Genomic DNA, 26,808 nt, shown 5'->3' on the forward strand with positions numbered 1-26,808 from the left:
ATTGATTGAATGATTGAACTCAATTATAAGTTGATTAAACAAATTATTAATTCCAGTTGTTTAACTGCCTCACGATTGAATTATTCTATTGGTCAAATTATTGGCCAAATTAGCTTAATTAATTAAGTTAATTTTTACCATGGTAAGAATGAGGTATTGGAGCGTTGTTTGTGATAATTAGATGTTGATGAGGATGAGTGAGGCACATCAAATAAATAATTAATTGCCTGTTCGTATTGCTAAGTACGGATGATTAAGTTTGTTTGCGGTGATGTTGGTGGTGGTGATTATGATGGTGATGATCATGATGATAATCATGATGATGGTGATGATCATGGTGATTATAAATGACAAAAGAAATGATTAATTTAGCAATCATGATAATAATTGCAATAAATAAATAAGAAAAATAAAAATAATAGTAATAAATCAAAATTAAAATAATTAATTAATATAATGCTGGCATACATGTAGGTGATGACGACGATGATAATTACAATGGTGTAGAATTTAATGAGGAGTTAAAATAATTTATTCTATATAATAAAAAAAAGAAAATTTTTGTTATTTTTCTGCGTAATATTTTAACATCATTCCATCATCATCATTTGCAGTATTAAAACACGCCTCATCATTCCATCATCAGTTATAAATAATGATGAAACAAAGCAAGAATAAAACGTTCAAATTCAAATCCCAGGCATTTATACATTGCAAGCTGTATATATATACATATATATATATATATATATATATATATATATATGTATATATATATATATATATCTGTGTATTTATTTGCAGATAAAGTCGTATGAGAATGACTCAAATTAAAAATAAATGGTTTTGTTTTGATTTTGACTTTTTAAAAAAGGCATATTGTCGATATTTTATTATTATAAATTTGAACAGTTTTCAAGTTATATTTAACTTGGACGAATGTTTTAATACTTGTTTGGTGGCGTTATAAATAATATTCGCTTATGAAAACGTTGCGGTAAAAATTTTAATTCGCGTAATTGTTAGCATATGCATCGTCGTCTCCATCTTTGTTTCTTTATTATTTTCTGTCTGTAAATGTTTGCCTGTCTGTTCGTTTGTTTCTTGCTCTGTTTGTTTGTTTATGTTAGTCTTTTATCTCTCTTTCTCTTTTCTTCTCTCTCTCTCTTTTCCTCTCTCTCTCTCTTTCTACTTTATTGTCTTTCTCTGTTTCTTTGTCTCTCAGTCTGTCTGATTTCGGTTTGTCTGTTCCTCTGTCTGAATGTAAACTTTGTTCGTCGGATGGTTAAGTTAGCGGTTTTGATATATACTGTAGTGTTTTTGTGAGGATTTGCAAACACATACATATATAGTTTTCCAATTCATTTATTCTCGAGTGTATAGGACCTATTTCGATTTTTCAATCATCTTCAGCACTTGTTGCACTCTATATCGAGAATTTGTTTAACCCAGAGCTTTGTTCTTTGTTTATATAGGGAAGTTATATAACCAAGGGCTTTGGTACTGTGTTTTATTGCTTCGTTGTTGTGTTTTATTGCTTTGACAGCACTTTGTCGATGTTGCCTTCTTCAGTGTCTTCATCGGTATCATTTATTGTTGTTATTTTATTTTACTATAATCCTAATTGTTGGGAGTATTGTTGAAATATTTTGTTGTTTGTTTATCAGGGGTTGTTTTATGTTGATGAGAATGGCTTTGGCTAATTTCAGATGGAAATGTCTGGAATTCCAGTATATTATTTTGGTGTTGTTGTCCAGGATTTCTCTTGTAGTTCCAATATTGTGTGTGTGTTCTAAGTGTGTTTTTATAGAAGCTTCCTTATTGTGCATGGTCAGACGTCTAGTTAGCGATGTTGTAGTTACTCCGATATACGAAACATTCTGACGTGCACAGCCGTCAAAAGGACATGTTAATTCAGATATCAGATGGCTACATTTTAAAGCCGAACCACGTTGTTGTTCATGATACGGTTGGATGTTTTTGCATTCCTATAATAAATTCGTAGTTTTATTTTGTCAGAAGGGTTAGTTGGTTTGACATTTTTATAAAAGATTTGTTATTAGACGGATTCGTCCGTTTTGTAGTTGGTGTTCATATGATTCCTATAATAAAAGAAAGTGCCAGTGTTTGGATTATTATGTTGTTGACTGCTGAGTTGTTGTAATTTATTTTAAATTATATCCTCGATCATTACTGTGCAGTATCCATTGTTTACCAAGAGATTCGTAATTCTTCTCAATTTTCCATCACGTTTTTCGGTTGAGGATGAGTTGTGTTCACCTATCGGAACTTGACGATCGTCAAAAATTACAACACTGGTGTTGGAAATTTAAAAATCATTGAAGTTATATCATAACATTGGCGTATGGTAACGAACTGCACAAGTTCGGTTTCAAGTTCGTGTTCCAGTCGATCCTCGCGGTTGTCCACGGTGTTGCTTCCAGTCCGTGGTTTTTTAATGGAAATTGGATTAAGACTGTCGGAAATGCATTGATTTTTATCAATAATTGCATTTCTGACAGTCTTAATCTAACATATACATATATATATATATATATATATATATATATATATATATATATACACTTAGAAAAAGCAATATATTATTGTTTTTGATTTTTGCCGATAAAAAAGTTTATATATATATATATATATAACGTTATATATATATATATATTTATATGATGTTATATATATATATATATATATATATATATGACGTTATATATATATGTGGTGTTATAAATATATATATATATATATATATATATATAATATCACAAGGGAAAACAACAAAACAAAACTTAATTGTTGTCGCGTCAACAGGCGCCACAAGGAGTCTATATTTAGAATTGGGAATTTCCAAGTCAGTGACGTCAGATTTATTTATGGAAGGCATGTTCGTGACGTTTAATCCAGCGAACATCCAATTCATTAGTTCACAGTTCGTCGGGTTCTTTATCTATTGTTGCTGTTGATGTTAATGTTGCTGATGATGATGTAGTTGATGTTTGTTGTTGAAGTTGCAGTTGTTGTTGGTGTTGCTGTTAGTGTTGTTAATGTTGTTGATGATGATGTTGTTGTTGTTGTTGATGATGTTGTTGTTGTTGTTGTTGATGATGATGTTGTTGTTGTTGTTGACGATACTGTTATGACTATTGATAATATTATTGCTTATGTTGTTGGTGCTGGTGGTTTTATGAGGCTCTTTATCTCAAAGTTTGTGATGTTGTTGTTTGAGATGATATCATGGAAGATGTTGACGTTGACAATTTTGTTGTTTGTCCATTGAAAAAGTTATCTTGAAATATTTTATGTTAATAGTAATACAAATTGTGATTTTTTAACTATTTTTACTCAGGATTGTTCAACAATTTTCAAAATTTATTCCGTTAACTTGTCTTTTTAATTTTCAAAATTCCAGCATACCACCCCAATTATGCGTCACATTAATCTTGACAATCAACAGTTTGTTGTCTTTAATAATTTTAGCAATTCCCACATCTCGATAACAAAATGTTTTTAATATTTTTAAAGTTCATGACAATCAAGCAGACAATCAAAAGAAGGAAGAAACGAACTTAACAAACAACACTTAAGCAGAACATTTCATTGCACGCTTAACATGAAGAATGTGGATTGAGCATTGATGTTTACACATGCGAAGGCAGTTCACACGTCAATTAGCAAGCATGCAGACAGTATTAACTATGATGTCTTCTCATGTCAGACGTTATCTTAATCTAATTAAACTTCTGCTTTTATTTTGGCGGGAAGATATTTCATTGTTTTTGTTTTAAACTTTGACAATGCGGCTAAAAAACTTCATTGAAGACAAATCAAAAATAACATAAAATGATCTCAATGACTCAAGATTGAGTTTTAAAAGTATACGGCTGAACATGTTACATTATTTATATCTATGAATGTTGACAACACATTACACGACATCACGCTGCAACGTTTTTCAACGTTGTAAATTATTATAAATTACATCATCACATCAGCCAATGTCACATCAGCCAGCATCACATCAACTGACCACATCATCTGACCACATTATCTGACCGCATCATTTGACCGCATCAACTGACCACACGACATTTTGTTGAACCACTGACAGCTCTCGAGGCATCCGCTGCTTCAAATGCCGCCAGCCATTTGGCGCTTCAGATCTGGTGCGTGAAATCGTCATCTTTGGCAGCATTAAAGATGGTGGACACAGAAATGGTAACTTGGGTCAGTGGTTTGGCGGTAGCAACAGCAATGGAGTTGATGGTGAAAGATACGAGGGGATCTTCCACAACGAGTGTTTCACGTGCAGTTTGTGTAACAAGCGGGTGGGTGCCGGCGAACATTATTGCCTGCTTAAAAATGGTTGGTACATCATCTTCCTACATTACGTTCATCCATTTTTAAAAGTTACTTAACGTGCAAGTTGGAAAGTAAATGAAAATTTGAAACATGAGAGTGTTCGTGCATTTACATACACAGACAAACATCTGATCAAACAAACAACAACACAACATGAGACAAACAACGACACAATATGACATCATAACACAGGTGATATTGTTTGCTCGAAAGACATGGAATGCAGTTTCACTTACAACACAGTGCACAACAACACTCACCAACAGCCACTTATACGCAACAATTCTTACCACAACTGCCACAACAACCTCAATGAAGTTGACGACGACGATGAGAGAAGCAGCAGTAGTAGCAGTCTCAACGACGTCAGCCACAACGTCATCTCATCAAAACAAAACGATTCTTGTGGCAAGTCGTACAACTGTCATTCGTTCGACAACAACTCAATCAATTTCAACGACAACGATAGTGACAACCTGAGTTGCACGACAAAAGGTCATCTCGGTTTTGTAGACTCCTCAAATGTCATCAGCTCAGCAAACGCTGGATACTTTTACGATGACAAAAACATTCAGAACCACTACGTCACGACCACCACAACATCTATGAAAGGTTACAACATGAACGACAACAACATATCAGGCAACAAGAGCATCGGAAAGGATAACGAGTTGTCTAATGCAAGCTTAATGTTGGAAAAGTTTGAAAACGCGGCGGTTGAAAGTTTCAACAACGTCAACAACAGCAACAGCAACAACTCAATCAAGTACAACAACATCTCTCCGACAACAACTTGCACAACACACAACCACAAACTCTCGCCATCATCATCATCACCCTCTTTACTTTCTACCTCATGCTCAGCAACAAACAGCACATCAGCAACAGGGCAACACAAATCTTCTCAACATTCCCGCAACAAACATGGCGACGGTGTCAACATTTCAAGCGGCAGCAGCAGCGTCAACAAAACGACGAGGGTACGAACCGTTCTGAACGAGAAACAACTGCACACCTTGCGAACGTGTTACGCCGCCAACCCTCGGCCAGACGCTTTGATGAAGGACCAGCTGGTCGAGATGACGGGCCTCAACTCTCGAGTCATCAGGGTTTGGTTCCAGAACAAGCGATGCAAAGATAAGAAGAGGACCATTCTCATCAAGCAGATTCAACAACATAATCAAGAAAAGGTTCGTCTACGATGGAATGTTTTTAAAATCCTATCTTGTACATTCTGTCGCTTGAAAAACGATTTCTAAAATGTTTTAAGAATTTATTAAATGCCTTTTGTAACTACATTCTTTCGTTTATACGCTGCCAATAATTTTTAATAAATTTTTTAAATATCGATTGTTTAATTAAAATTATACACTGTTTCTAGCTAAGACGAATTAGAAAATATTTTGGAGGTATTAGTGGAAGTTATAGTAACAGAAGTGAGGCCGTAACAACAGTTAAGTAATTTTAATAGTTAATAATGTCAATAAAATTGTTGGTATTAGTAGTTTTAAAAATAAGAGTTGTAGTAGCAGCAGCAGCAGCAGCAGTAGCATTAGCTGTTGTAGTAAGCACAATAGTAATAATGAAGTAAAAGTAACAGAAGAGTAGCAAGGAAATAAGTGCTACTTGTACATGTGTGTATTCATTGCTGCATTTGTAATAGTGTTAATGTTGTGTGTAGAGTCAATTGTCTGTTAAAGAAGTAACAGTAGTAGTATTAGTAGTAGTAATTCTGGTATTAGTAATAGTAGAGTAAAAATGCTTCTCAAATTTGTTGATGTTCACTTTGTTTGCGCATTTAAAACTGCACAGTCATAACACACACACAGACACACAAACAAACAAACACACAAAACAGTTGTAAGCCTAGAGTTGTACTGCCAGGTTCAAAAAGAATTTATCTGCCAGTGCATGATTTGTTATAAGCGTTAGCACGTTGTTCTTTGAAACATGCCAAATATGTCATCCCAACAAAAAACAGTCAATCCCAATTACAACAACAATTCATCGCGAAAATAAAAAGATGAAAAAACTGTTTCCAAATGAGTGCAAAAGATGAAATAATGAGTAGAAAATGTTGATAGAGTCGTAAAATCATAAATAAAACGACAGAAGTGCTTCATGGAGAAGAGCACTTGGTCACACCTTTCTTGGAAGCGGTGATAAAATATGCATCACTTTTTGAACTATTCACAATTCATATTTCAATTTTTGAGGTTTTCTAGTAGAAAAATTATTGCCTATAAATCATTACTTCCAATGCTTTTAGCAAGCAAGTTTTAATTTTGGCGGATTTGTATATTGGAAAACTCGGACAATAGTTTCAATAATTGGTTAATAAGGAGCAAAAATTTAAGATTTAATTATTTTAAAGTTTTTTTGGCTACTTTAAATAACAGCTACAAAAATAAAAATATGAAAAATATAGGCAATGTTACGTGATGAAAAGTTCTGGTTTTTATTATAATTAGTATTATTAGTATCAATTTATCTTCCTCCACACCATCATCCATTTCTTCATCTCCATAGCTTTGTAACATCGCCGTCAGATGAAATAAGGTCTCATAAATTGTTTAAAATAAAAAACAACTGCACAATTGTGTTAGTGTTAGTTGTCGGCGTAATGTTTCGATGCGAGCGTGTCCAGCATTTCATTTGAAAAAATTTTTCTCGTTGGAAAATCTTTATAAAGTATTATTAAAAACTTTTAAATTATTGGACAGCGTTGAGAGCAAGCCAGACAACGAAACAACATGCCCACAACCTCATAGCAATCATAACAATTTACAATATTTCGATCAGTAACAATATTGATTTTTGCAACAATACTGCTACAACAACTACTGCTGCTGCTGCTTGCTGCTACTACTACTATAACTACCACTACTACCAAATCTACAACGACAAAAATAATAGTGACAACACCATCAAAAGCGAACAACAACAAAACAACGCCAACAACAACAACATCAGAATGAAACACAAAAAATAACAGCAATAACATTGTGGTAGCATTGAAAGAACTAACAAACAATATTATAACATCATCAACAACAACAACACAATCAACAACACAATCAACAACACTAACGACTACAAAATGAAGATAATTTTAACAACGTTAATAATAGGAAAAATAATAACAATTGAATATTAATAACAAAAATATTATATTTTATTAATAAATAACATTGACAATAACAACATCTTTAGCCAACAACACTCATGATTATATGGAAACAACTTAAATAACAATTGTAATGGTAATAATAATAATAATAAAACAACAAAAACAATAATAACAATTGCAATAACAATAAGGCATCCACACATCTTAATGATAAATATATAACAAGCAACATCAAAGTGATGCTAAATAAACAGAAATGATTTAAATGAAGCCATCTGCCGTATTCAACTTCTTCGCTATTCAACTTCTTCACCATCTTCATCTTTTTCTCCATCATCCTTGTCATCTTCATCATCATCTTCATCCTCATTCATTCTTTGCTATTCATCATCTTTATCATTCTTTTTATCATTTATCATCATCATCATTCTCTTATTTTTTTTTCATTCATTCCTTTTTGTCATCATCACCATCATCATCATCATCACCACCACCATCATCATCATCATCGCATTCATTGTTCGCTTTTCATCAACTTCATTAGTTTTATTTATATTTTTTGCTATTTATCATCATCGAATTAGTTTACTCAGCCATTCATTCATTCGTTCGTTCGTTCGTTCATTTATTCATTCATTCATTCATTCGTTCGTTCGTTCGTTCATTCATTCGTTCATTCGTTCATTTGTTCATTAATTCTCTCTTTCTTTTCTCATTTTTCTATCTATTAACTCATATTTTATTGCGTCTAGTAGTCAATAAAATGTAAATCCAAATTCCTTCTTCATCATCATCATCATCACCATCATCATTTTCATCATCATCATCACCATCATCATTTTCATCATCATCACTATCATCATTTTCATCATCATAATCATTATCATCGTCGCCATCATTTTCATCATCTTCATCGGGTGGTTAATAGATTTTGAAAATATTCAAATTCCAAAATTCTCGCAATGACTACATTTGTTTCTCAGTCAGTTGTACATTGGAGTCGTGGAGGCGTTGATGTGATCGCAGTACTTCTGGAGAATAATGTTAAACTCACTCATTTCAACTTTTTATATTTTTCATTCTCCATAATAAAGCCATCAAAGGCAGAGCCGTTCACACGTTGTCCTAGTCTTATAATTATGTACATCGACATCTTGATGTGTTAGGCTGATACATCAAGATGTTTATGTATAATAATTATACTTTCGTATCACAATGTACATTAAATTCTCCGCGACCACTCCACACTAGGATAAGTCTTGTAAAAAAATTCTTCTTAGTATTTATTAAATAGTTAATAAAATATTCAAATATGTAGGAAATTAACTTTAACAGATAACATATTTATAAATTTCTAAAATAATTATCCATTTCCTTCTTTCCCCCCCTCTCTCTCTCTCTCTCTCTCTCAATCTTTTTTCTTTCTTTCTCTCTCTAATATGTGTGTGTGTTGTGTGTATGTGTGGAAAGTGGATTTTGTGTATTAATGTACAAGAGTGTATGTGTGTGTGTGCGTGTGAGTATGTGTATGGTCGATCATTTATTTACATCAGTTGATGTGATTTATAAGAAAACATACCTTATCGCTAAAACCAAACATTTGCAATCTTCTATCAATCAAAAAGACATTCCCTTCAATCGAAAGACATTCTAAGGAGACATTTCCTAAATATAAGGCAGGCAAACAAACGCAACGCAGACAAACGCAATTCTGGGTTTGTAGTTGTTTCTAAGTAGCATGATATAACAACAAACACAAAGTGTGAAGGCCTGAACCCTTCTTGCATGTGCAGATGAATGAAGCAGTCTGCCTAGGTTAGATACTTTTTACAGGGTAGAAAGATAGTATAATTAATAATGTGATTTGTTTTCATCACTCTATCAAACAATTTGATTGAAAATTGTGTACAAAGTCTTAATTACAAAATGCTTCAATTAAAAAATGGTCGGTCAAATTAAAACGATGAAAAATAAATGAAAGAGTGAATGAAGAAATGAATGAATAAATGAATGAACGAGTGAATGAATGAGCGAATGAATGAATAAAAGGATGAAAACATATTTAAGCAATTGTTGTACGCCATATGACCCTTGAACAACAATTGCATGATGATGATGATGATGGTAATGATGATGATGACGATGATAATGATGAACAAGGGTGGTGATGATAACGGATTATGTGATATTTTAATTTTGTATCATTTTTAATTTTTACATAAAATGTAATTCGAGTTAAAAATGTAAATTGATTTCGAATTTATTTCTGATTGCTATTTTTGTTAGGTTTCGTTAATTACTTTAAAATTTCAACAGTTGAAGAATATGAACATGATAACGGCAGCAAGTCCAGTTCCACAAAACACGTCATCAATCAACAACCAATCAGAGGTCACCACGTCCTCCTTCAAATCCACCTCATTGGACGTCGACAAATATTTGAATCCCACCTCAATGACTCATTCAAACGCTGATTGGTCAACATTTTCAAATTACAGTAGCCCTCTGTTCAGAATTGACGGCTCCGATCCAATGAATTCTCAATATTCAGGTCACGTGACGATGGCGCGCCACAGAACCCCACCCATTCAACAATTATTGAACTCGTTTGGCTCCAATCGATCTATCGAGAATGAAATCAGCAACTCGAACGATTTCGCGGCAAAGTCAAAGCTGATAAACAACAGCAATAATCATAACATGAATAATAACAACAACCTAAATGCATCTAGTAATATCAATAACAACAACAACAATAATAATAGTAATAAACTGGTAAATGAATATGAAATGAACATTCATCATCATCGCCCACAGCAAAACTATTCCTTACATCACCTTCGCCAGCATCCCCCCCACAACTCAGCAGGAGCCCTCAGCTACGATGGCGATTTAAAATTAAGTCCAGTTGAATAACTAACTGACGGTCCAGCAGCACATAATAATGTACAGTGCAACCTCTAACATTATCACATTATGACACAACACATCACCAGCAATGTTCATATTCATCATTCATTATCAATCTATTGGTCAACTTTATTACTGTATGTATTTATAAATGTATGTGAGATATATATGTGTACATTAATTAATGAGTTTTTGTCATCTGCTGCATTCTTCTCTACCTACCTAATCAGGATATTGTGCAATATATCAATTTATTTTAAATTAACTTTTATACATGTGCATAAAAATATTTTCTGAATTGATTGAAGTTTAATATCAAATTTTATTTCAATAATTTTTTAATGTTTACAAAACGGAGCACAATTTTCAAAATAGTTATTTTTATTTTCGGCAAAATAAAATGTTCCAATTAGGAACATGTTTCTTCTAATTTTTGAAAATTGTGGGCAGTTACAGTTGAAGTTACCTAACAAATACGACAGTGAGAGTGGTGAAGAAGAAGAAGTAAAGAAGAAGAAGAAACAATGAGAAGAAGCAATGCAATGCAGTGTAAGCAGCAGTGTTAATGTAAAATGTGACGTATTTGAAGTAGACGAGATGTAAATAACAATCTTATAGAACATTCTTCTGAATACAGTTCAAGTTTAAAAAAAACCTATTTAATATATTTCTTTGAGCCATTGTGAAAATTTTTAAAAAGTTGTTTTGCTGCAATTGAAGGTGATAGGAACAATTTAGATACTGGAAGAACAATTCAAATTGCAAACATTCAAGCAATTTTTTGAAAATTCTACAAAGATGTGACCAGATGATGCACCAACAAACGTATTTGACTTACACCAAACTAATGAAAAATGTTAAAAATAAAAGTTTTTTGCAAAATCAATACATAATTAACGACAAATATTGGAGAAATTATTCTCTCGTTAGATCAGGGAACTTAGTGCAAAAACTCTTGAAATGAATAAAAACAAATTGGATTTAATCAATTTTCGGCTGTATTTTGCTAAGTGTATTGAATTTAAGTAGTGATCAACTTGAAACAAAATAATGGAAAATATGATCCATGCGGATTTTTTGGCTTATCGATTGAATAATATCAACATCAACATGTTTAGATAAATTTATATAGTGCATTTTAGTTGAATTTTCACAGCAGTATAATCACCTTAGTGTTGAAAAGCTGATTTAAAATTTTTTATAGACCTGTAGAAACTTACAATCCATTAAGAAACTTTTAGGAGCATGTGCGTGCACGCCTGTTTATTATGATTTGATGGCACGTTTGTTCATTAAAAAATCAGAGTGCTCCTCACTGCATAGTGTTTGTTCTGTGTGCAACCGAAGTTTCAATTACAAATTAACTTTCCTGTAGCAGTAATAGCTGCAAATCTTATGAATAACTTGAAATTGCGAACCTTAAAAATAACTTACAATTACGAAACTTAAACATAACCTACGATTTAAACGCCAGTATACTGTAATATATACACGGTGCAAATGAAAGCTTGTTCGATGAAATATTTATTAAGATTGCAAATTAGTGCCCTGACACGCAAGTACATCGTGAATGATGCAAAACTGCAAACTAACAAATGAAATGAGGCTTTATTGAGTTGCTTTAAAAAATAACTGAAGTGTTTCTGTTCTACAAATTTGCATCTCAAATATGGAGTCGTGATAAGTTAGTCGTTGCCGTGTGTTTTGTTTCGTATTTGCTTGTGTGCGTGTTTGTGCGTGCGTGTGTATGTGTGTTGATGTGTGCGTGCGTGTGTGTTGGTTATTTATGAGGATACATTATGTTATTATGGCGGAAGGTATTGAATGTCAGTATTGGTAAATTTGATACGCAAATTCATGCAAAACTGAATTGTATGTTAAGGTTTGCGTTATGTTTATTCAGTTGTATAAGTTATCTCACACAACATAAATGAATATAAATCATATGCACGCACACACGCACACATACACGCATACACACACAAGTAAGAAAAAATGGTTGCAAAAAAATATGGAGTGTGTCTCGTGTTGTATGTGCAACTGGAAAATAAAACCAGTCTTTTGTGGCGAGCATGTTGTCAATGGAGGATCGGGTTTCAAATATTATCCATTCTTGTTGATGTCATCATAATCGTCGTCGTCGTCATTATCTCATTGTTGTTTTGTTTCTTTGTTGTTGTTGTTGTAGTTGTTGTTGTAGACGTTGTTAAAAGCATTTTCGTGTTCCACAGTTCATTATATTATGTTATAAATCATTCAACGTTGTGTTACCTGTTAGTCGGTTGTGTGTTGCCATTTTGCTGTTGTAAAACCAGCGCACATTGTGGCTGTATGTAAAACTCAGTTCGTCTGTTGGCGTAATAGGGCAGTTGTTTTTATAACTGTTGTTTTGTTGTTGTTGTTGTTTTGTTGTTAATAAATTGAATAATTGTTTTGTTTGAATGAGCTGCTTGTCATGGGACTTGATGATGTTTCATTTTATATTTATCTTTTTCATTCAATTTATCCATACAATAAATGAATCATTTCATCAATTTAGCAGCTGATGAATTCATTTCAACGTTTAATTTAATTAATTCAATAACCGATCGTTCACGGCTGAACTGACGGAACACGCACGAGTCACGTAATTAATTTAATGGACTTTTGGACGAACAACAACAACGCAGCACCTTTCATTGATTTCCCTCCATCAACAAACAATTTGCAATGGAGCGCGCGCCTGAGTTGCTAATTCGCCGCTTCAACAACCATTCAACTCATCCATCTACCCAACCATTCAACTCTTCCATCCATCTTTACATCAATTCAATTATTTTATCTATCTATTCTTTTGTCTATTAATTCATTCATCTATCCATTTACCTATCCATCTATTCATTAATCAACCTCAATCACCCATTCATCAACTCATCCATTCATCCACTAAACTTATTCACTCATTCATTCTTTATCCATATTTCATTCATCCATTCGTCCATCCATCCAATCCATTCACTCGTTCCAGAAACGCAATATAGAAACAGACCAAGTGTTAATTATGTACTGATGAGGCTGGAGATAGCGTTGATGTCGATGATGATGGTGCTGGTAATGATAACGATGGTAATCGCGATGATGATAATGATGATGATATTGGTAGAGATGATGATGATGATTATGATGATGATTGCGATTAAAAATTGGTTTATGATGTTGACAACAAACATGATGTTGTTGATGATAATGATGTAATGATGATGATGTGATGATGATGAAGGTGATGATGATGATGATGATGATGATGATGATGATGATGATGATGATGTTGATGATGATGTCAGCCAATAACTCAATTGACTCACTTTTCATTACGTAACAACATTAAGCCGGCTCACCTTAAATAAAGCTGCAAAAACAGATCCGACTGCGTATTCGTGTTTTATTTGCTGTCTGTCGAAACCTCAGGCTTACTATCTTTATTCGCAAATTTTTCACATCGATTCCAACAGATAGAACGTGTAACAGTAGCGCAACGTAATGTGATGATCATGGTGATCTGGTCACGTGGTGTTTTTAATGTCTGGTTGTTTTTGTAACGAATGCCGTTCAGAATTTTTGTTTCCGTATTAAAATTTTTTTAATTCCTTTAATATGAGTTATATTTGTTATATACCATATCGCGAATGTTATTTTCCATATGTAACCAATTTTACCCTCTTATTTATTGTCTTTATTTTATATTATTTTCATGCATGCTGTAACAGATTCTGCGTCAATTTCTGATTTTTATAGAGATAATTAAAAAATTAATTGATTATGGTAATATTGATTAAAATAGGTGAGATTTGAAATTTGATAATTAACGCAAAAATTTATTTTTAAAAGATCTCAATTGTTTTCCATAAAATTTTCATATAAAATTATAAAAAAAAGCTGAAATGACTAGCAACCATACACATTGAATACAGCACAAAGACAGGCATTGCAACAACAACTCATTTAATACAACAACAACAACAACAACTCACTTGAGACAACAACAGCAACAACAACCACGTTGACATCTCCATCGCTTAGATACAATGACACACAGCACAACAACAACAACAGACAACAATAACAACGACAACAAGAGGTCAAAGGTCACGACCTTTCCGGTATGTTGGAGGTCAAACATACGCGCAGGAGTCAGATCTTAAAGTATGGATAATGGAGTCAGGCTTATTTATTAAACCCCACCGTCCAATCCATTTATCGAAGATGCTCAACAGATATCTAACTATCTATCTTTATATCTATCTTTCTATCTATGCATCCGTCCGTCCATACAGCCATCCATCCATCCATCTATCTATCTTTCGGTTTCAACGTCATCTGTGGTGTTATAATGGTGACGATAACGATGGTGACTACAAAAATGATAACATTTATTATTATGATTAAATCGGTAGTGATCAGTTCATTGATGTCAGTTGAATCGGTTGGGATCCTAATGTTAAATATGCCAAAAATTATAAAAAATAACAAATAATGATAACAGTATTGTTCCTTTCTCCAGGCCTAATTTAAATTTCTTTCAACTGAGCGCTAAAAACCTTCTAAACCACATTGACGTTGAGGTTCTTCCATTCATTCAGCTCTCCTTTTGATTTGTAGAGAGTGTCTTGCGGATAAAATTAACATAAAAAAATGATATCTCTATCTAAATTGATATATATATTTATCATGTGCGTCCTATATGATTTCATAGAATTTTCTACTGCCCTGGTCAAGCCGTTGTGACGTAGACTTGACTTGTTTGATGGCTAGTTAGAGGTAGATAGTGAGCATGCAAGCAGGAACTATTAATTGTTGATAACATAAGTACCTTATTGTCGAGGCAGTCATCTGATTATTCCAGCAGTCATCTGATTATTCCAGCAATGTTGCTTCTTGGAAGGAGAGTTGAGATATTAATGATAAATGTAGCATTGAAAACTGTTCTCTTTTTTTAAATTAAATTACAGGGCCAAGAGGAAAGTGACACAAAGTGCAACAATGGAGCAACAAACGTATTGGCTTAGGGTATCCAAATTGTGAGATAAATTGATAGTGAAATTATTTTGTGAGTAAAAATGGTTACATGGAAGCAAATTTGTTGATGTCATTTTCTTATTAAAAATGACAGCAATGTTAATGTTGTTGTTGTTGTTGAAAGCAGGCCATGTTGTCGTTGACGAAGACAGCAATGTTGATGATGTCATAAAAATTACGTCACAAAATGATGTCATCTAACGACGGCAACATGAGAAATTGAATTATCGTATAACTGTCAATCACCTATCATCTTACGTACAACATTCTTCACTTCTGTCACCCCGTCATATTCTCCCGCATCTGCAATTCTGATAATGATAGTGGCGGTGATGATGATGATGGTGGTGGTGGTGATGATGATGACGGCGATGCTGCTGCCGATGGCGATGATGATGATGATGATGGTGGTGTTTATGATGATGAAAGCGATGGTGTTGATGGTGTTGATGTTTTTGACGATGATGGTGTTGTTGATGATGGTGTTGTTGATGATGGTGTTGCTGATGGTGATGATGATGGTGATAGTGTTTTAGATGGTGATGATGATGATGATGATGGTTTTGTTGATGGTGATGATGATGATGGTGTTTTTGATGGGGATGATGATGATGGTGTTTTTGATGATGATGATGATGATGATATCGTTGTTGTTAATGATGATGATAACGCAGATGAGGGTATTTATAATGTAAATGATGAAAATGGTGATGATGATAATGGAAAAATTATAGAAGAATTATTCTTAATATCTATGTTGATATTTATTTATGTTTGCAATTTGACCGAAGAAAATGTAACAAACAGTAAAAACTTCTAAAAAGTATACAAATATACACACAGATTTATGCACATACATACGCACATACAACACACACCCCACATACACACACAAACACACGTACACATACACACACATACATACACACACATACGTACATACATACACACACATACGTACATACACACACACACACAGATACGTACATACATACACACACACATACAAAATGAACTAAACTTACTGAGAGATACAAGTTTATATAATGGATGGATGCATTCTAATGCACAATACCAACACACCGTCATGGGAATTTCTTTTATTGAAGGATGGTTATGATGATGATGATCACGACTACAGCGGCGATGATGATAATGATAATGATGATGATGATAATGACGGTGGTGGTGATGATGATGATGCTGATGATGATGCTGATGGTGATGGTGGTGGTGGTGGTGATGATGATGAGGATGTTACAACAATGAGGGCAGCTAGCAATTAATTCAGCAAAGTCATTTGATGTTTATTTTCATCGACATCATCACAGTTTTTGGCTTTTCAATTGGACAGTAAAAATTCAATTTATTAATGGAAAAAGTGTTAAAATTTGTACTCACATCTTCCTCATCATCGTCATCTTCATCATTATTACAAACAGATCATTAACATCATCACAATCGTTAAAGACTGTTCCTAAATTGTCATCGTCATCACCATCATCACCATCATCATTATATTGAATTCAAAATAATGAAGTTGCAACGATCATCATGATTATCAGCACCTACATAATTTTTACTGTCATCCTCTTCATCATCATCATCATTATCATCACAATTATCATCATCATCATCATCATCATAATCATCATCATCAGCGTTATCATCATCATCATCAGCGTTATCATCATCATCATCAGCGTTATCATCATCATCATCAGTGTCATCATCGTCATCAGCGTCATCATCATCATCACTTAGAGCGCCGAAGAAATAGTTAGAGGTCGACCCGAACGAAGCATTAGCATCTTATGATCAGTAGGTAGAACAGAAAGAAGGATGATACGAGAAGGATGAATGAATGCAGTGAGCAAGTACTTGGGATGTGACAGGAATGTAGCCGAGATGTAACGAGAAAGAAAGAGGGATGGGCTGTAGTGATGGGCGGGTTGGATGACATGCTTCTGCAAACTCTCTCTCAACTCCCACACAACAAGTACCTTAACTATTTGTAATTACCGGTGAAATGACAGTTCTTTGCTAAAGTTCCAATATTAACCCGTGCGTTGTTGCAGTGTTAATATGAGCATAAAATCGGATTTCTAATTTCTGGTTATTTTTATTTAACCATTTCAATTTTTTTAATTATTTTACTGATTTTTCCACAAAATTTACTCTGTTAACAAGTTGACAAGTTTGAAAATTTGTAGTCATTTATAATTAAACAAAAATTTCAATTAAATAAATAAATGTCTATTTCGATTATTTTGTGATAGAAAATATATTTCTGCCAAAAACTAATCCAACTTTTGCTAACACTTTATTTCCATTGAAATAATTGCTGTTGCAACATTACGAAATGAACAACATATTATGTTTTTTTTATTTGAAAGTGAATTTCTGTTACAAAAACTGTTATAAGCAGATACAACCGAACCTTCAACCAACTAAACTTTAAACTTGTTCATCAGATGATGTTACTACACTACAAGAAAACTACTATAATTCATGAGTACTCCACGCTACTTTTCTCTTCCTCCTTCTCTATTTCGATTTTTTTTGTTTGATTGTTTTTTCTAATAACTTGCACAAACATTTTTGTGACCTACAGATTGTTATGATAAATTTGGAAAATAACTGAAAACTATAAGACAATTTTGTTTGAAAATTTTGTTAAATGAAAAAATTAAAATGAATCTACTTGTTACAAACAAATACTTTGAACAAAGCAAATGAACAGATGAACGAACAGCAAACTAAAAAAATTGACAAACATACAAACATTTAATATATAAAACATTTAATAAACAGTTAAAAAGCAAACAAACAGAAGAACACACACACACATAAACAAACACACAAATAAACACACACCACAAACAAACAAATTGGCAAACAAACACAACATAAGAGAGAGAGAGAGAGAGAGAGAGAGAGAGACAAAACGAGAAAAAAATGAAAGAAAAAATGAAAGAAATAAAGAAAAGAAAGAAAAGAAAGAAAGAAGGAGAGAAGGAGCAGGCGCCAAGCAGTCTCAAACGGATGATGTCTTGTCTTTCTTTCTCAACCGACAAATCCATCATTTTCCACAACAACAACAACAACTAATAACATCAACAACTATAATAAAAATAATTATAATAAAAATAATAATTTCACTACAATACTACGATAGTAAACAAATTACTACTCAAGTTTTTGATACTGTTACTGGAGTTAGTAACGATTAAATCCATTTTATGGTTTTTAAAGTGTATGAACAAAAACATTAACAAACTATAAAAGTTATTACGCCATTCATTACATAAACGTTTTTGAGAAACAACCAAAAAATCAAACATGTTGTATAAAAATGGAAAAAAAAAGAAACAGAACTCATTTTTTTAAAAGGTAAACAAAGATATAAACAACAAGAATTTTGATTTAAACATACACGCTGTACAAGTAAGAAAGTAAGAGCAGAACAAATTTCGCGCTACACAATTTATTTATTGCCACGCATAATTTCAATCTCGTGCAAAATCACGAACGCAAGTTCATTATAATCAAACACCTTTCAACATTTCAACGTCTAATTTTTATGCTTGTCTTCGCTATTTGTTTGCGCATAAACAGAGCAGTGGTACAATTTATAACAAACATAAAATAATATACATTCCCCTAAATTGAAACTTACGTACATGCATGCACAGTGCCAGCCAGAGGTCTTTCGTGGCCCGAGGTAAAAATTTGGCTGTGGCCACTGGCGTTGCCAAAAATGTGTGTCTTTTGTAGGAGGGGTTTAAATTTGTTAACAAAAAATTTGTGACAATTTTGCGTTCCTATCTGCTAGGCCATGTGCATACTGACGTGCTGTAAAAATTATTCTCAGTGTAAAATGATTTGTTATTTACACGTGAAAAATCAAAATTTATATGCATGTAAAAAAATATACAAATTTTTAATGAATTTTAACAAAAACTATTTTCATAAACTTCATGACAGTCTATAGCAAGAAAACTTCTATTAATAAAAATGCAATTTTGAACTCGGTGAGAATAAAAATTGAGAATCGGGAGGTGAGAAGATATTATGAGATGACTTCTTACAGAAGCTTTGAAAGATGTTGTTTTGTCTTTTGTGTGTTGTGAGCACAATGCCTCATTCATTTCATCGCACTCATTCATGTGCCACCAACATGCCACATAATAACATAAGATCTGAACAAGTACAAACATTCGCACAAACACACTGACCTACTAGCTCTTACACAACACACACCTAAATACCACACGCACGCACAAACAAACACACACAAACACAAACAAACACATACATTCATGTTATAAGGTGATGTTAATGCGTTGAGACAACAGTTTACAAACATGTCCACGTCATGAGCTCGTCAGAGGCAACAGTGGAATAGCTTCATTGAAGGAAATGTAACAATTTTTTTCATAATTTTAACATTAAATTGATAAAATAAGTTTTGTTGTAAACACGAAGCAGAAAAGATCGCAATAGACAATATTTATGAGATATTCTGAAACGAAAAGTAATTCTGTTCAAACGATTTTTTGTTACTTTTATTTATTCACTAATACCTTTATTCATTTATTCATTCACTAGTTTCTGTCATTTTTTTCTGTCACTCACTCACTCACTCACTCACTCACTCACTCACTCACTCACTCACTCACTCACTCACTCACTCACTCACTCACTCACTCACTCACTCACTCACTCACTCACTCACTCACTCATATATATCAGCAAAGTGTTATATCTGTCACATCTGTCAAAACACTCACTCACTCACTCACTCACTCACTCACTCACTCACTCACTCACTCACTCACTCACTCACTCACTCACTCACTCACTCACTCACTCACTCACTCACTCACTCACTCACTCACTCACTCACTCACGCACGCACGCAGGCACTCACGGATGATTTGATTGAATGTCATGCTCCAGTTGTTGATTGATGGGTGGAGGGGCACTCCAGCATCATCATCATAATCATTATCTCAATCCATTTTAATCGTCATCATTATTGTCATTACCGTCTTCATCTTATTAACTCTCATCATCACCATCAATTTCATCAACATCGTCATCATTACTGATAATAACGTTTATGTTTTAAAGTACAGTTTAGTTTGTAGGTTTGTTTGTAAACACACGTGTTTGTGTGTGAGTGTGTGTATATGTGTGTGTTTGTGTATGTGTGTGTGGATGTATTTATGAATGTGTGTATATGTGTGTGTGTGTTTGTATATGTGTATGTGTGTGTGTATATGTGAGTATATATGTGTGTGTGTGTTTGTGTGTGTGTATGTGTGTGTACATGAGTGTGTGTTGTGTACGTTAAAACAACACTTTGCAATCTCGTAAACATGCACAGTCATTTAGAAGAAGATTAAAAGACTCAAACATTCGAATATTTACACTGACCACTGCACACACACACACACATACACACATACACATACACACACACATCTACACACACACATCTACACACAGACACACACACACATACGCATACACATACACACAGACACTCATACACATACACACACACACACACACATATACATATTTACACTTTATAATACATGTGTTCCTGTGGTTCACACACTTATTCTGTCAAAATTTGTGACCACTGACCACGTAAAATAAAGTTATAAAAAAAAACATTAATACGTTATATCTTTTCTAATAAGCATCCTTTATTTGTATCTACATACAAAGATGCAAAATGTTATGTTATAATTTGGGCGTTCAGACAAGTTAATGGTGGGTGGTTCGTGAATGATTGAACACATACACCACATGTTGCAGACTGAATATGAAGCCTCATATGGAAGGTCTGGTCATTGCACATTACTTAAGTAGTAGTAAACACAAACAGGGCTTTCGTTGCTCTAATTTTTTTTGTTACGACGTTGTTGTCATAATGTTGTAGTTATTGTTGTTGTTGTTGTTGTTGTTACTGTTGTTGTTGTCGTTGTTGTTGTTGTTGTTCTTGTTCTTGTTATGCTTGCTTGTATTGCGCTTGTTCAAAACCAACGCATGTCTAAAAAATTCAGCTGAAACTCATTCCAAAGCTGTGGGCCAACAACCCATAAAAACCCATAAAAAGGAGGAACCCATTTGAGGAACCCATAAAAAATTTATCTGCTCAGAACGCAATGCACAACAATGCAACAAAACTAGTTTGAGAGGTTTTTTAATTATTATTAGTTAACTAGGAACATTGCCGTTACAGAAAACATCTAATTGTCTTACTTTTCAAAAGATTCACAACAAAGACCAAAGGCGTAAAGATTGTCTGTCAGTGCTAAAACGCCGTTAAACTACAGATGAAGATGATTCTGAAAAAAACCATTCTATTCACACACACACACAAACATACACACACACACACATACACACACACACTAACGCTCACAAGATTTAAACATTTTAATTTGTTCTTTAATTGAAATTAATCGGTTTTATTATAGATTTAGTTTTTTAATTAGATCCTCCAAGTGCATTAAATTGCGGTTTGAAGCATGCAGTAGGTGAGGTGAGACTCACACTGCTCGGCCAGTTCTTGTATGATAACATTGTTCCCCCTAACTTCAAATACAGGTAGATGCCCCTTATTTTCACTTTCTGTAGATGCAAGTGTTGTTGTTGTTGATGATGATGTTGATGTTGTTGTTGTTGCTGCTGATGATGATGTTGATGATGTTGTTGTTGATGATGTTGTTTTTGATGTTGTTAATGATGTTTATGTTGTTGTTGCTGCTGCTGGTGTTGTGGTGGCGGTGGTTGTTGTAGTTACTGTGGTTGTTGTTGTTGTAACAAAAATAATAATATACACATGATAAACAAGCAATGCTTTTAGCAAAATAAATTTTCTATAACTAAATTACCAGACACGAATACGTTTGTTTTATTTTTCTAAATGCAAATGCAATGGACGCACATTCGCGCACACAATCGCGCACTGATTCACATGTGCGTGAACAAACATGTCTTCACAGCAGGCATCGATCCTTAAAAAACATATCTTCATCTACAGCACATACATCACACGTACCTACGCAGACACAAACACACATACACACAAACGCACATGCACAAGCTATAACATCTTCACAGACACAAAAACACAACCTGAAATGAACACACAAACAATACTCTAATGCACAAACACACATATACACACATAACTCAAACATGCATGAACACAAAGCCACACACGCACGCACACACGCGCGCACGCACACACGCAACTAAAATGATATTAACTCCGTCATTTTACATCCATTAACGACGTTAGACATTAACGACGTACTGTTTACACTTTTATAAGTTTATATGCCTGCTCCCGAGAAGATATACATACATGCAGTGTTACATACAATGTTTATATGTGTATGTATGTATGTGTGTGTGTCTGTGTGTGTGTGTGTATACATACATGCAGTGTTACATACAATGTTACAATGTATATGTGTATGTATGTATAAATGTGTGTGTTTGTGTATGACATTATAGGTGTGTGTGTGTGTTTGTGTGTGTGTGTTGTTAGTGCATGTTTGTTTGTTCTAAAGAATGAGTTTTAATCGAAAGGAATGCAACCATGAATGTATGTTTGTTTTTTTTTAATTGACATCAACAGCTCAACATAAACATGACCACTTTCTTTTTTAAACATTGACGTTACAAAAACACAACAACAACACAACAACAACACAACAACAACACAACAACAACACAACAACCAACCTACATGTTTTTTTTAACAGCCACACATTTTCTACACATCGTCTTACTATATCAACACATATCGTCTTTTATGTCACCTTCACAATCGTTATCACCGTTAGCATCATCATCACCATCATTATTATCCCCTATCATCACCATCATCATCCCCTATAATCATCATCATCATTACCATTATCATCCACTATCATCATCATCATCATCCTCACTTGATGGTGGTGATGATGGTGGTGATGATGATGGTAATGATCATCATCATTATCATCACTACCACCATCATCACCATTATCATTATCATCATCATCACCAATACATTTGTGAACACCTTCATCATCATCAGGATGATTTCAGTGCTGAAGAAGGTACAGATCATCTAATGCTTTTAAAAGAAAAAAATTAAAATGATGCACGCTGGAATGTACGAAGCAGCCACCACCACCACCATTTATCAATCCATCCACCTCCTCATCTAACGTGCAAAATACAATGTCCGCAGAGGTGTAGGTTTGCGTCTTTGTGTGCTCCGAAATCTAACTTAATAAGTCTCTGTGTGTGTGTGTGTACGTGTGTGTTTGTGTGTGTTTGTGTTTGTTTGTGTGTGTGTGTACGTGTGTGTTTGTGTGTGTTTGTGTTTGTTTGTGTGTGTGAGTGTACGTGTGTGTTTGTGTTTGTTTGTGTGTGTGAGTGTACGTGTGTGTTTGTGTGTGCGTGCGTGTGTTTGTGTGTGCAGGCATGCGTAGTCATTTCGCATGTTGTGTCGTGATCAGGTGGTTGGTTCCATGAAACAGATGATGATGATGATGAGATGATGATGATGATGATGAAAATGATGATGATGATGATGATGATGATGACGACGACGATGATAATAGTGATGATAACGAAGACGATGATGATAGTGATGACTACGATGACGATGATGATGAAATCACATCATCACCATCATCATTGCAATCAGCATCATCATCGGCCGCACCATCATCTTCATCACCACTAACAGCATCATAGCCATCTCGAACGATCTCCATCTTATCATCAACATTACCACTATCAACACATTCAACAACTAAAACATGATGCCTGTCGTGTCGTGCTGAACATACAAAAAATTGGAGAAAAAGAGATCAAACAAAACAAACAAAACAAACACACATAAAACAAACAAACAGAAAGCTGAATTGCAAATATACAAACAACAGCAACAACAACATCATTATCGACAGCAACATCATTATCAACAACAACATCATCATCAACAATGACAACAGCACAACATCATTAACACTAACATTAACAACCACATCAACATCAACAACAACCACATCAACAACAACATCAACAACAACAATCACATCAACAACAACAATATAACATTAACATCAACAGCAGCAGCAACAACAACAACATCTACTAAACAACATGAACAGCAACAACAACAACATCAACAACAACAACATCAACAACCAAACAATAACAACAAAATAACATTATCAACAGCAACAACAACAACATCATCATCATCAACAAAAACAACAACATCATCAACAACAACAACATCAACAACAACAACACATCAACCAACGCACTCATCAGTAGATATGAGCGGATAATGTTTCGTGTATCGGCGGACCACACATGCATCCTTATCGCTAAAAATAATATTTTCCAACAAAACTTTTCCACGAGTTCACTAGAGAAAAATTTTTTGACTTGAAGAAAAATATGCATCGTGATGGTGCTTTCACGTGCTCTTAATGATGGTTTGATGCGTGTAAATGTGCGTGCGGCTTTGTGCTTGTGTGCGTATGTGATTGTATGTGTATATATGCTACCAAACTACTACACACACATACATATACATGTGTGCGTGTGTGTGTGTGATACTTATGTATGTTACTATGGATGTGTTTGCAATGTACTGGTACTGCGTAGTGTGTGCTGAGTAAGTAAACGTTGATGAGATGAGTTTGTGAATGATATTTCATTCCCACGTACGTACGTATCTATATGTATGCATGTATGTATGAATGTATGTATGTATACATGCGTATATATATATATATATATATATATATATATATATATATATATATGTTGTATACATCATGTATGTGTGTACCTACGTAAGAAGATATTCTTACGGGCGTGTATATGAATTTGTAGGATAACTTTAGTGTTATTAATTAGCAATGTTGATGGTGCTCCCTATTTAATAAGTGCTTAACATCCATTTTGATGAGTGTAAATATTTATTTTACTGCCGACTTTAAATTTGAATGAGAGAAAGTGTCAGAGGGGCTGATTGGATGACGTGACTTTACAATCTGTTGAATGTTGCGATGAGTCAATTTAATTATCTGAGACGTTCGTTCGTTCGTTCGTTCGTTCTTTTGTTCGTTTGTTCGTTCGTTCGTTTGTTTGTTTTTTTGTTTGTTAAGAGATTAGGACATGCCTGCTAAGAATCTTGGGAACATTATTAACAACCGTGAATAATAGCAAAAAAATACTAATGATATAAATAAAAATAATAAAAATTTTTCTAACAAACAACAAATAGTAGTCTACTATATATACTATATAAAAGTAGTCATTTTTTAAAAGTTGTTACATAAATTTAAAAAAAAATACTTTACAAAATTACAAAAGCTCAACTATAGAACTGACCAGACTTTGGGTGGCCAAATTTGTTGAATTTTCAAAAATTTTACCCTGTAACTTTTATTTTTCATGGAGTTTTTGTTAAAAACTAAAATATCGTTTTTTTAGTATTTAATCTCTTTTTTGAAAATAAACATTTTTTGAAAGTTAATGTTTAAATTTTATAAAATCTTCAAGTAAATTTGAAATACTTTTTCTTCAAATTGTTGCAGCTTCTTGTCTAGAGCCTTGTTTTACCGAATTTGAAACAAAAAATGCAATTTCACTATAGAAATCATGAAAAACTGTGAAAAAACTAAAAATTTTCCCAACTTTTTCCTGATAATCCAAACACTCTTCACAGAAAGTCTTGCCAGCCCCAGTCTAACCCCGCAAAATTACAAAAACATTTATCTTAAAACTATTCAAATTTTAAGCATAAAGCATACTCTAACTAATAAACACAAAAAATTTGGTTATTCTGATCGGTTATCTTTTTTAAATTGCATTAATTCAATGTTTATTGTTTGTGAATATTTAAAAACATTTAATTTGGAAAATTGTGATCTGAAGAGTGGTTGAATTAGCCTTGTTCGTTTGTTGTGCATTCTTGAATCATTTAAGTGTAACGTTAAAAATATGTGTATGAGTAAATGATTGATTGAGTGAGTAAATGAGTATGAATGAGTGAACGAATAAATGTTTGAATGTGTGTGAGTGAGCGATTGGGCAAATGAGTGACTGAATGTATGAATGAGTGAGTGAATGAATGAAAGAGTGAATGTAAATATGAATGAGTGAATGTACCGCAACTGTTGCACCGAACTTGCCAATAAAAACAACTGCACAAACAAACCTACACAAAAAATAACTCTGGTGATGATAACGATCATTAAGTAAAGGAAAATGAAATGGATGATGATGATGAT

The 26,808-nt window shown here is 33.6% G+C and overlaps 1 protein-coding gene across 1 annotated transcript in view; it reads left to right on the forward strand.

Annotated features, from left to right (window-relative positions):
- The window catches only part of HELRODRAFT_64295 (hypothetical protein), a gene marked incomplete at both ends in the record, with an annotated part of 6,272 nt that extends 639 nt beyond the window's left edge, over positions 1-5,633 (forward strand). The window contains 3 exons of the mRNA XM_009017330.1: positions 4,132-4,182; positions 4,273-4,340; positions 5,142-5,633. Of these exons, the coding sequence (XP_009015578.1) occupies positions 4,132-4,182; positions 4,273-4,340; positions 5,142-5,633 (611 nt within the window). The remainder of the gene's footprint in view (positions 1-4,131; positions 4,183-4,272; positions 4,341-5,141) is intronic.
- Positions 5,634-26,808: the final 21,175 nt, after the last annotated feature.

This window comes from Helobdella robusta (genome assembly GCF_000326865.2).
Source record: "Helobdella robusta unplaced genomic scaffold HELROscaffold_2, whole genome shotgun sequence".
Lineage (NCBI taxonomy): Eukaryota > Metazoa > Annelida > Clitellata > Rhynchobdellida > Glossiphoniidae > Helobdella > Helobdella robusta.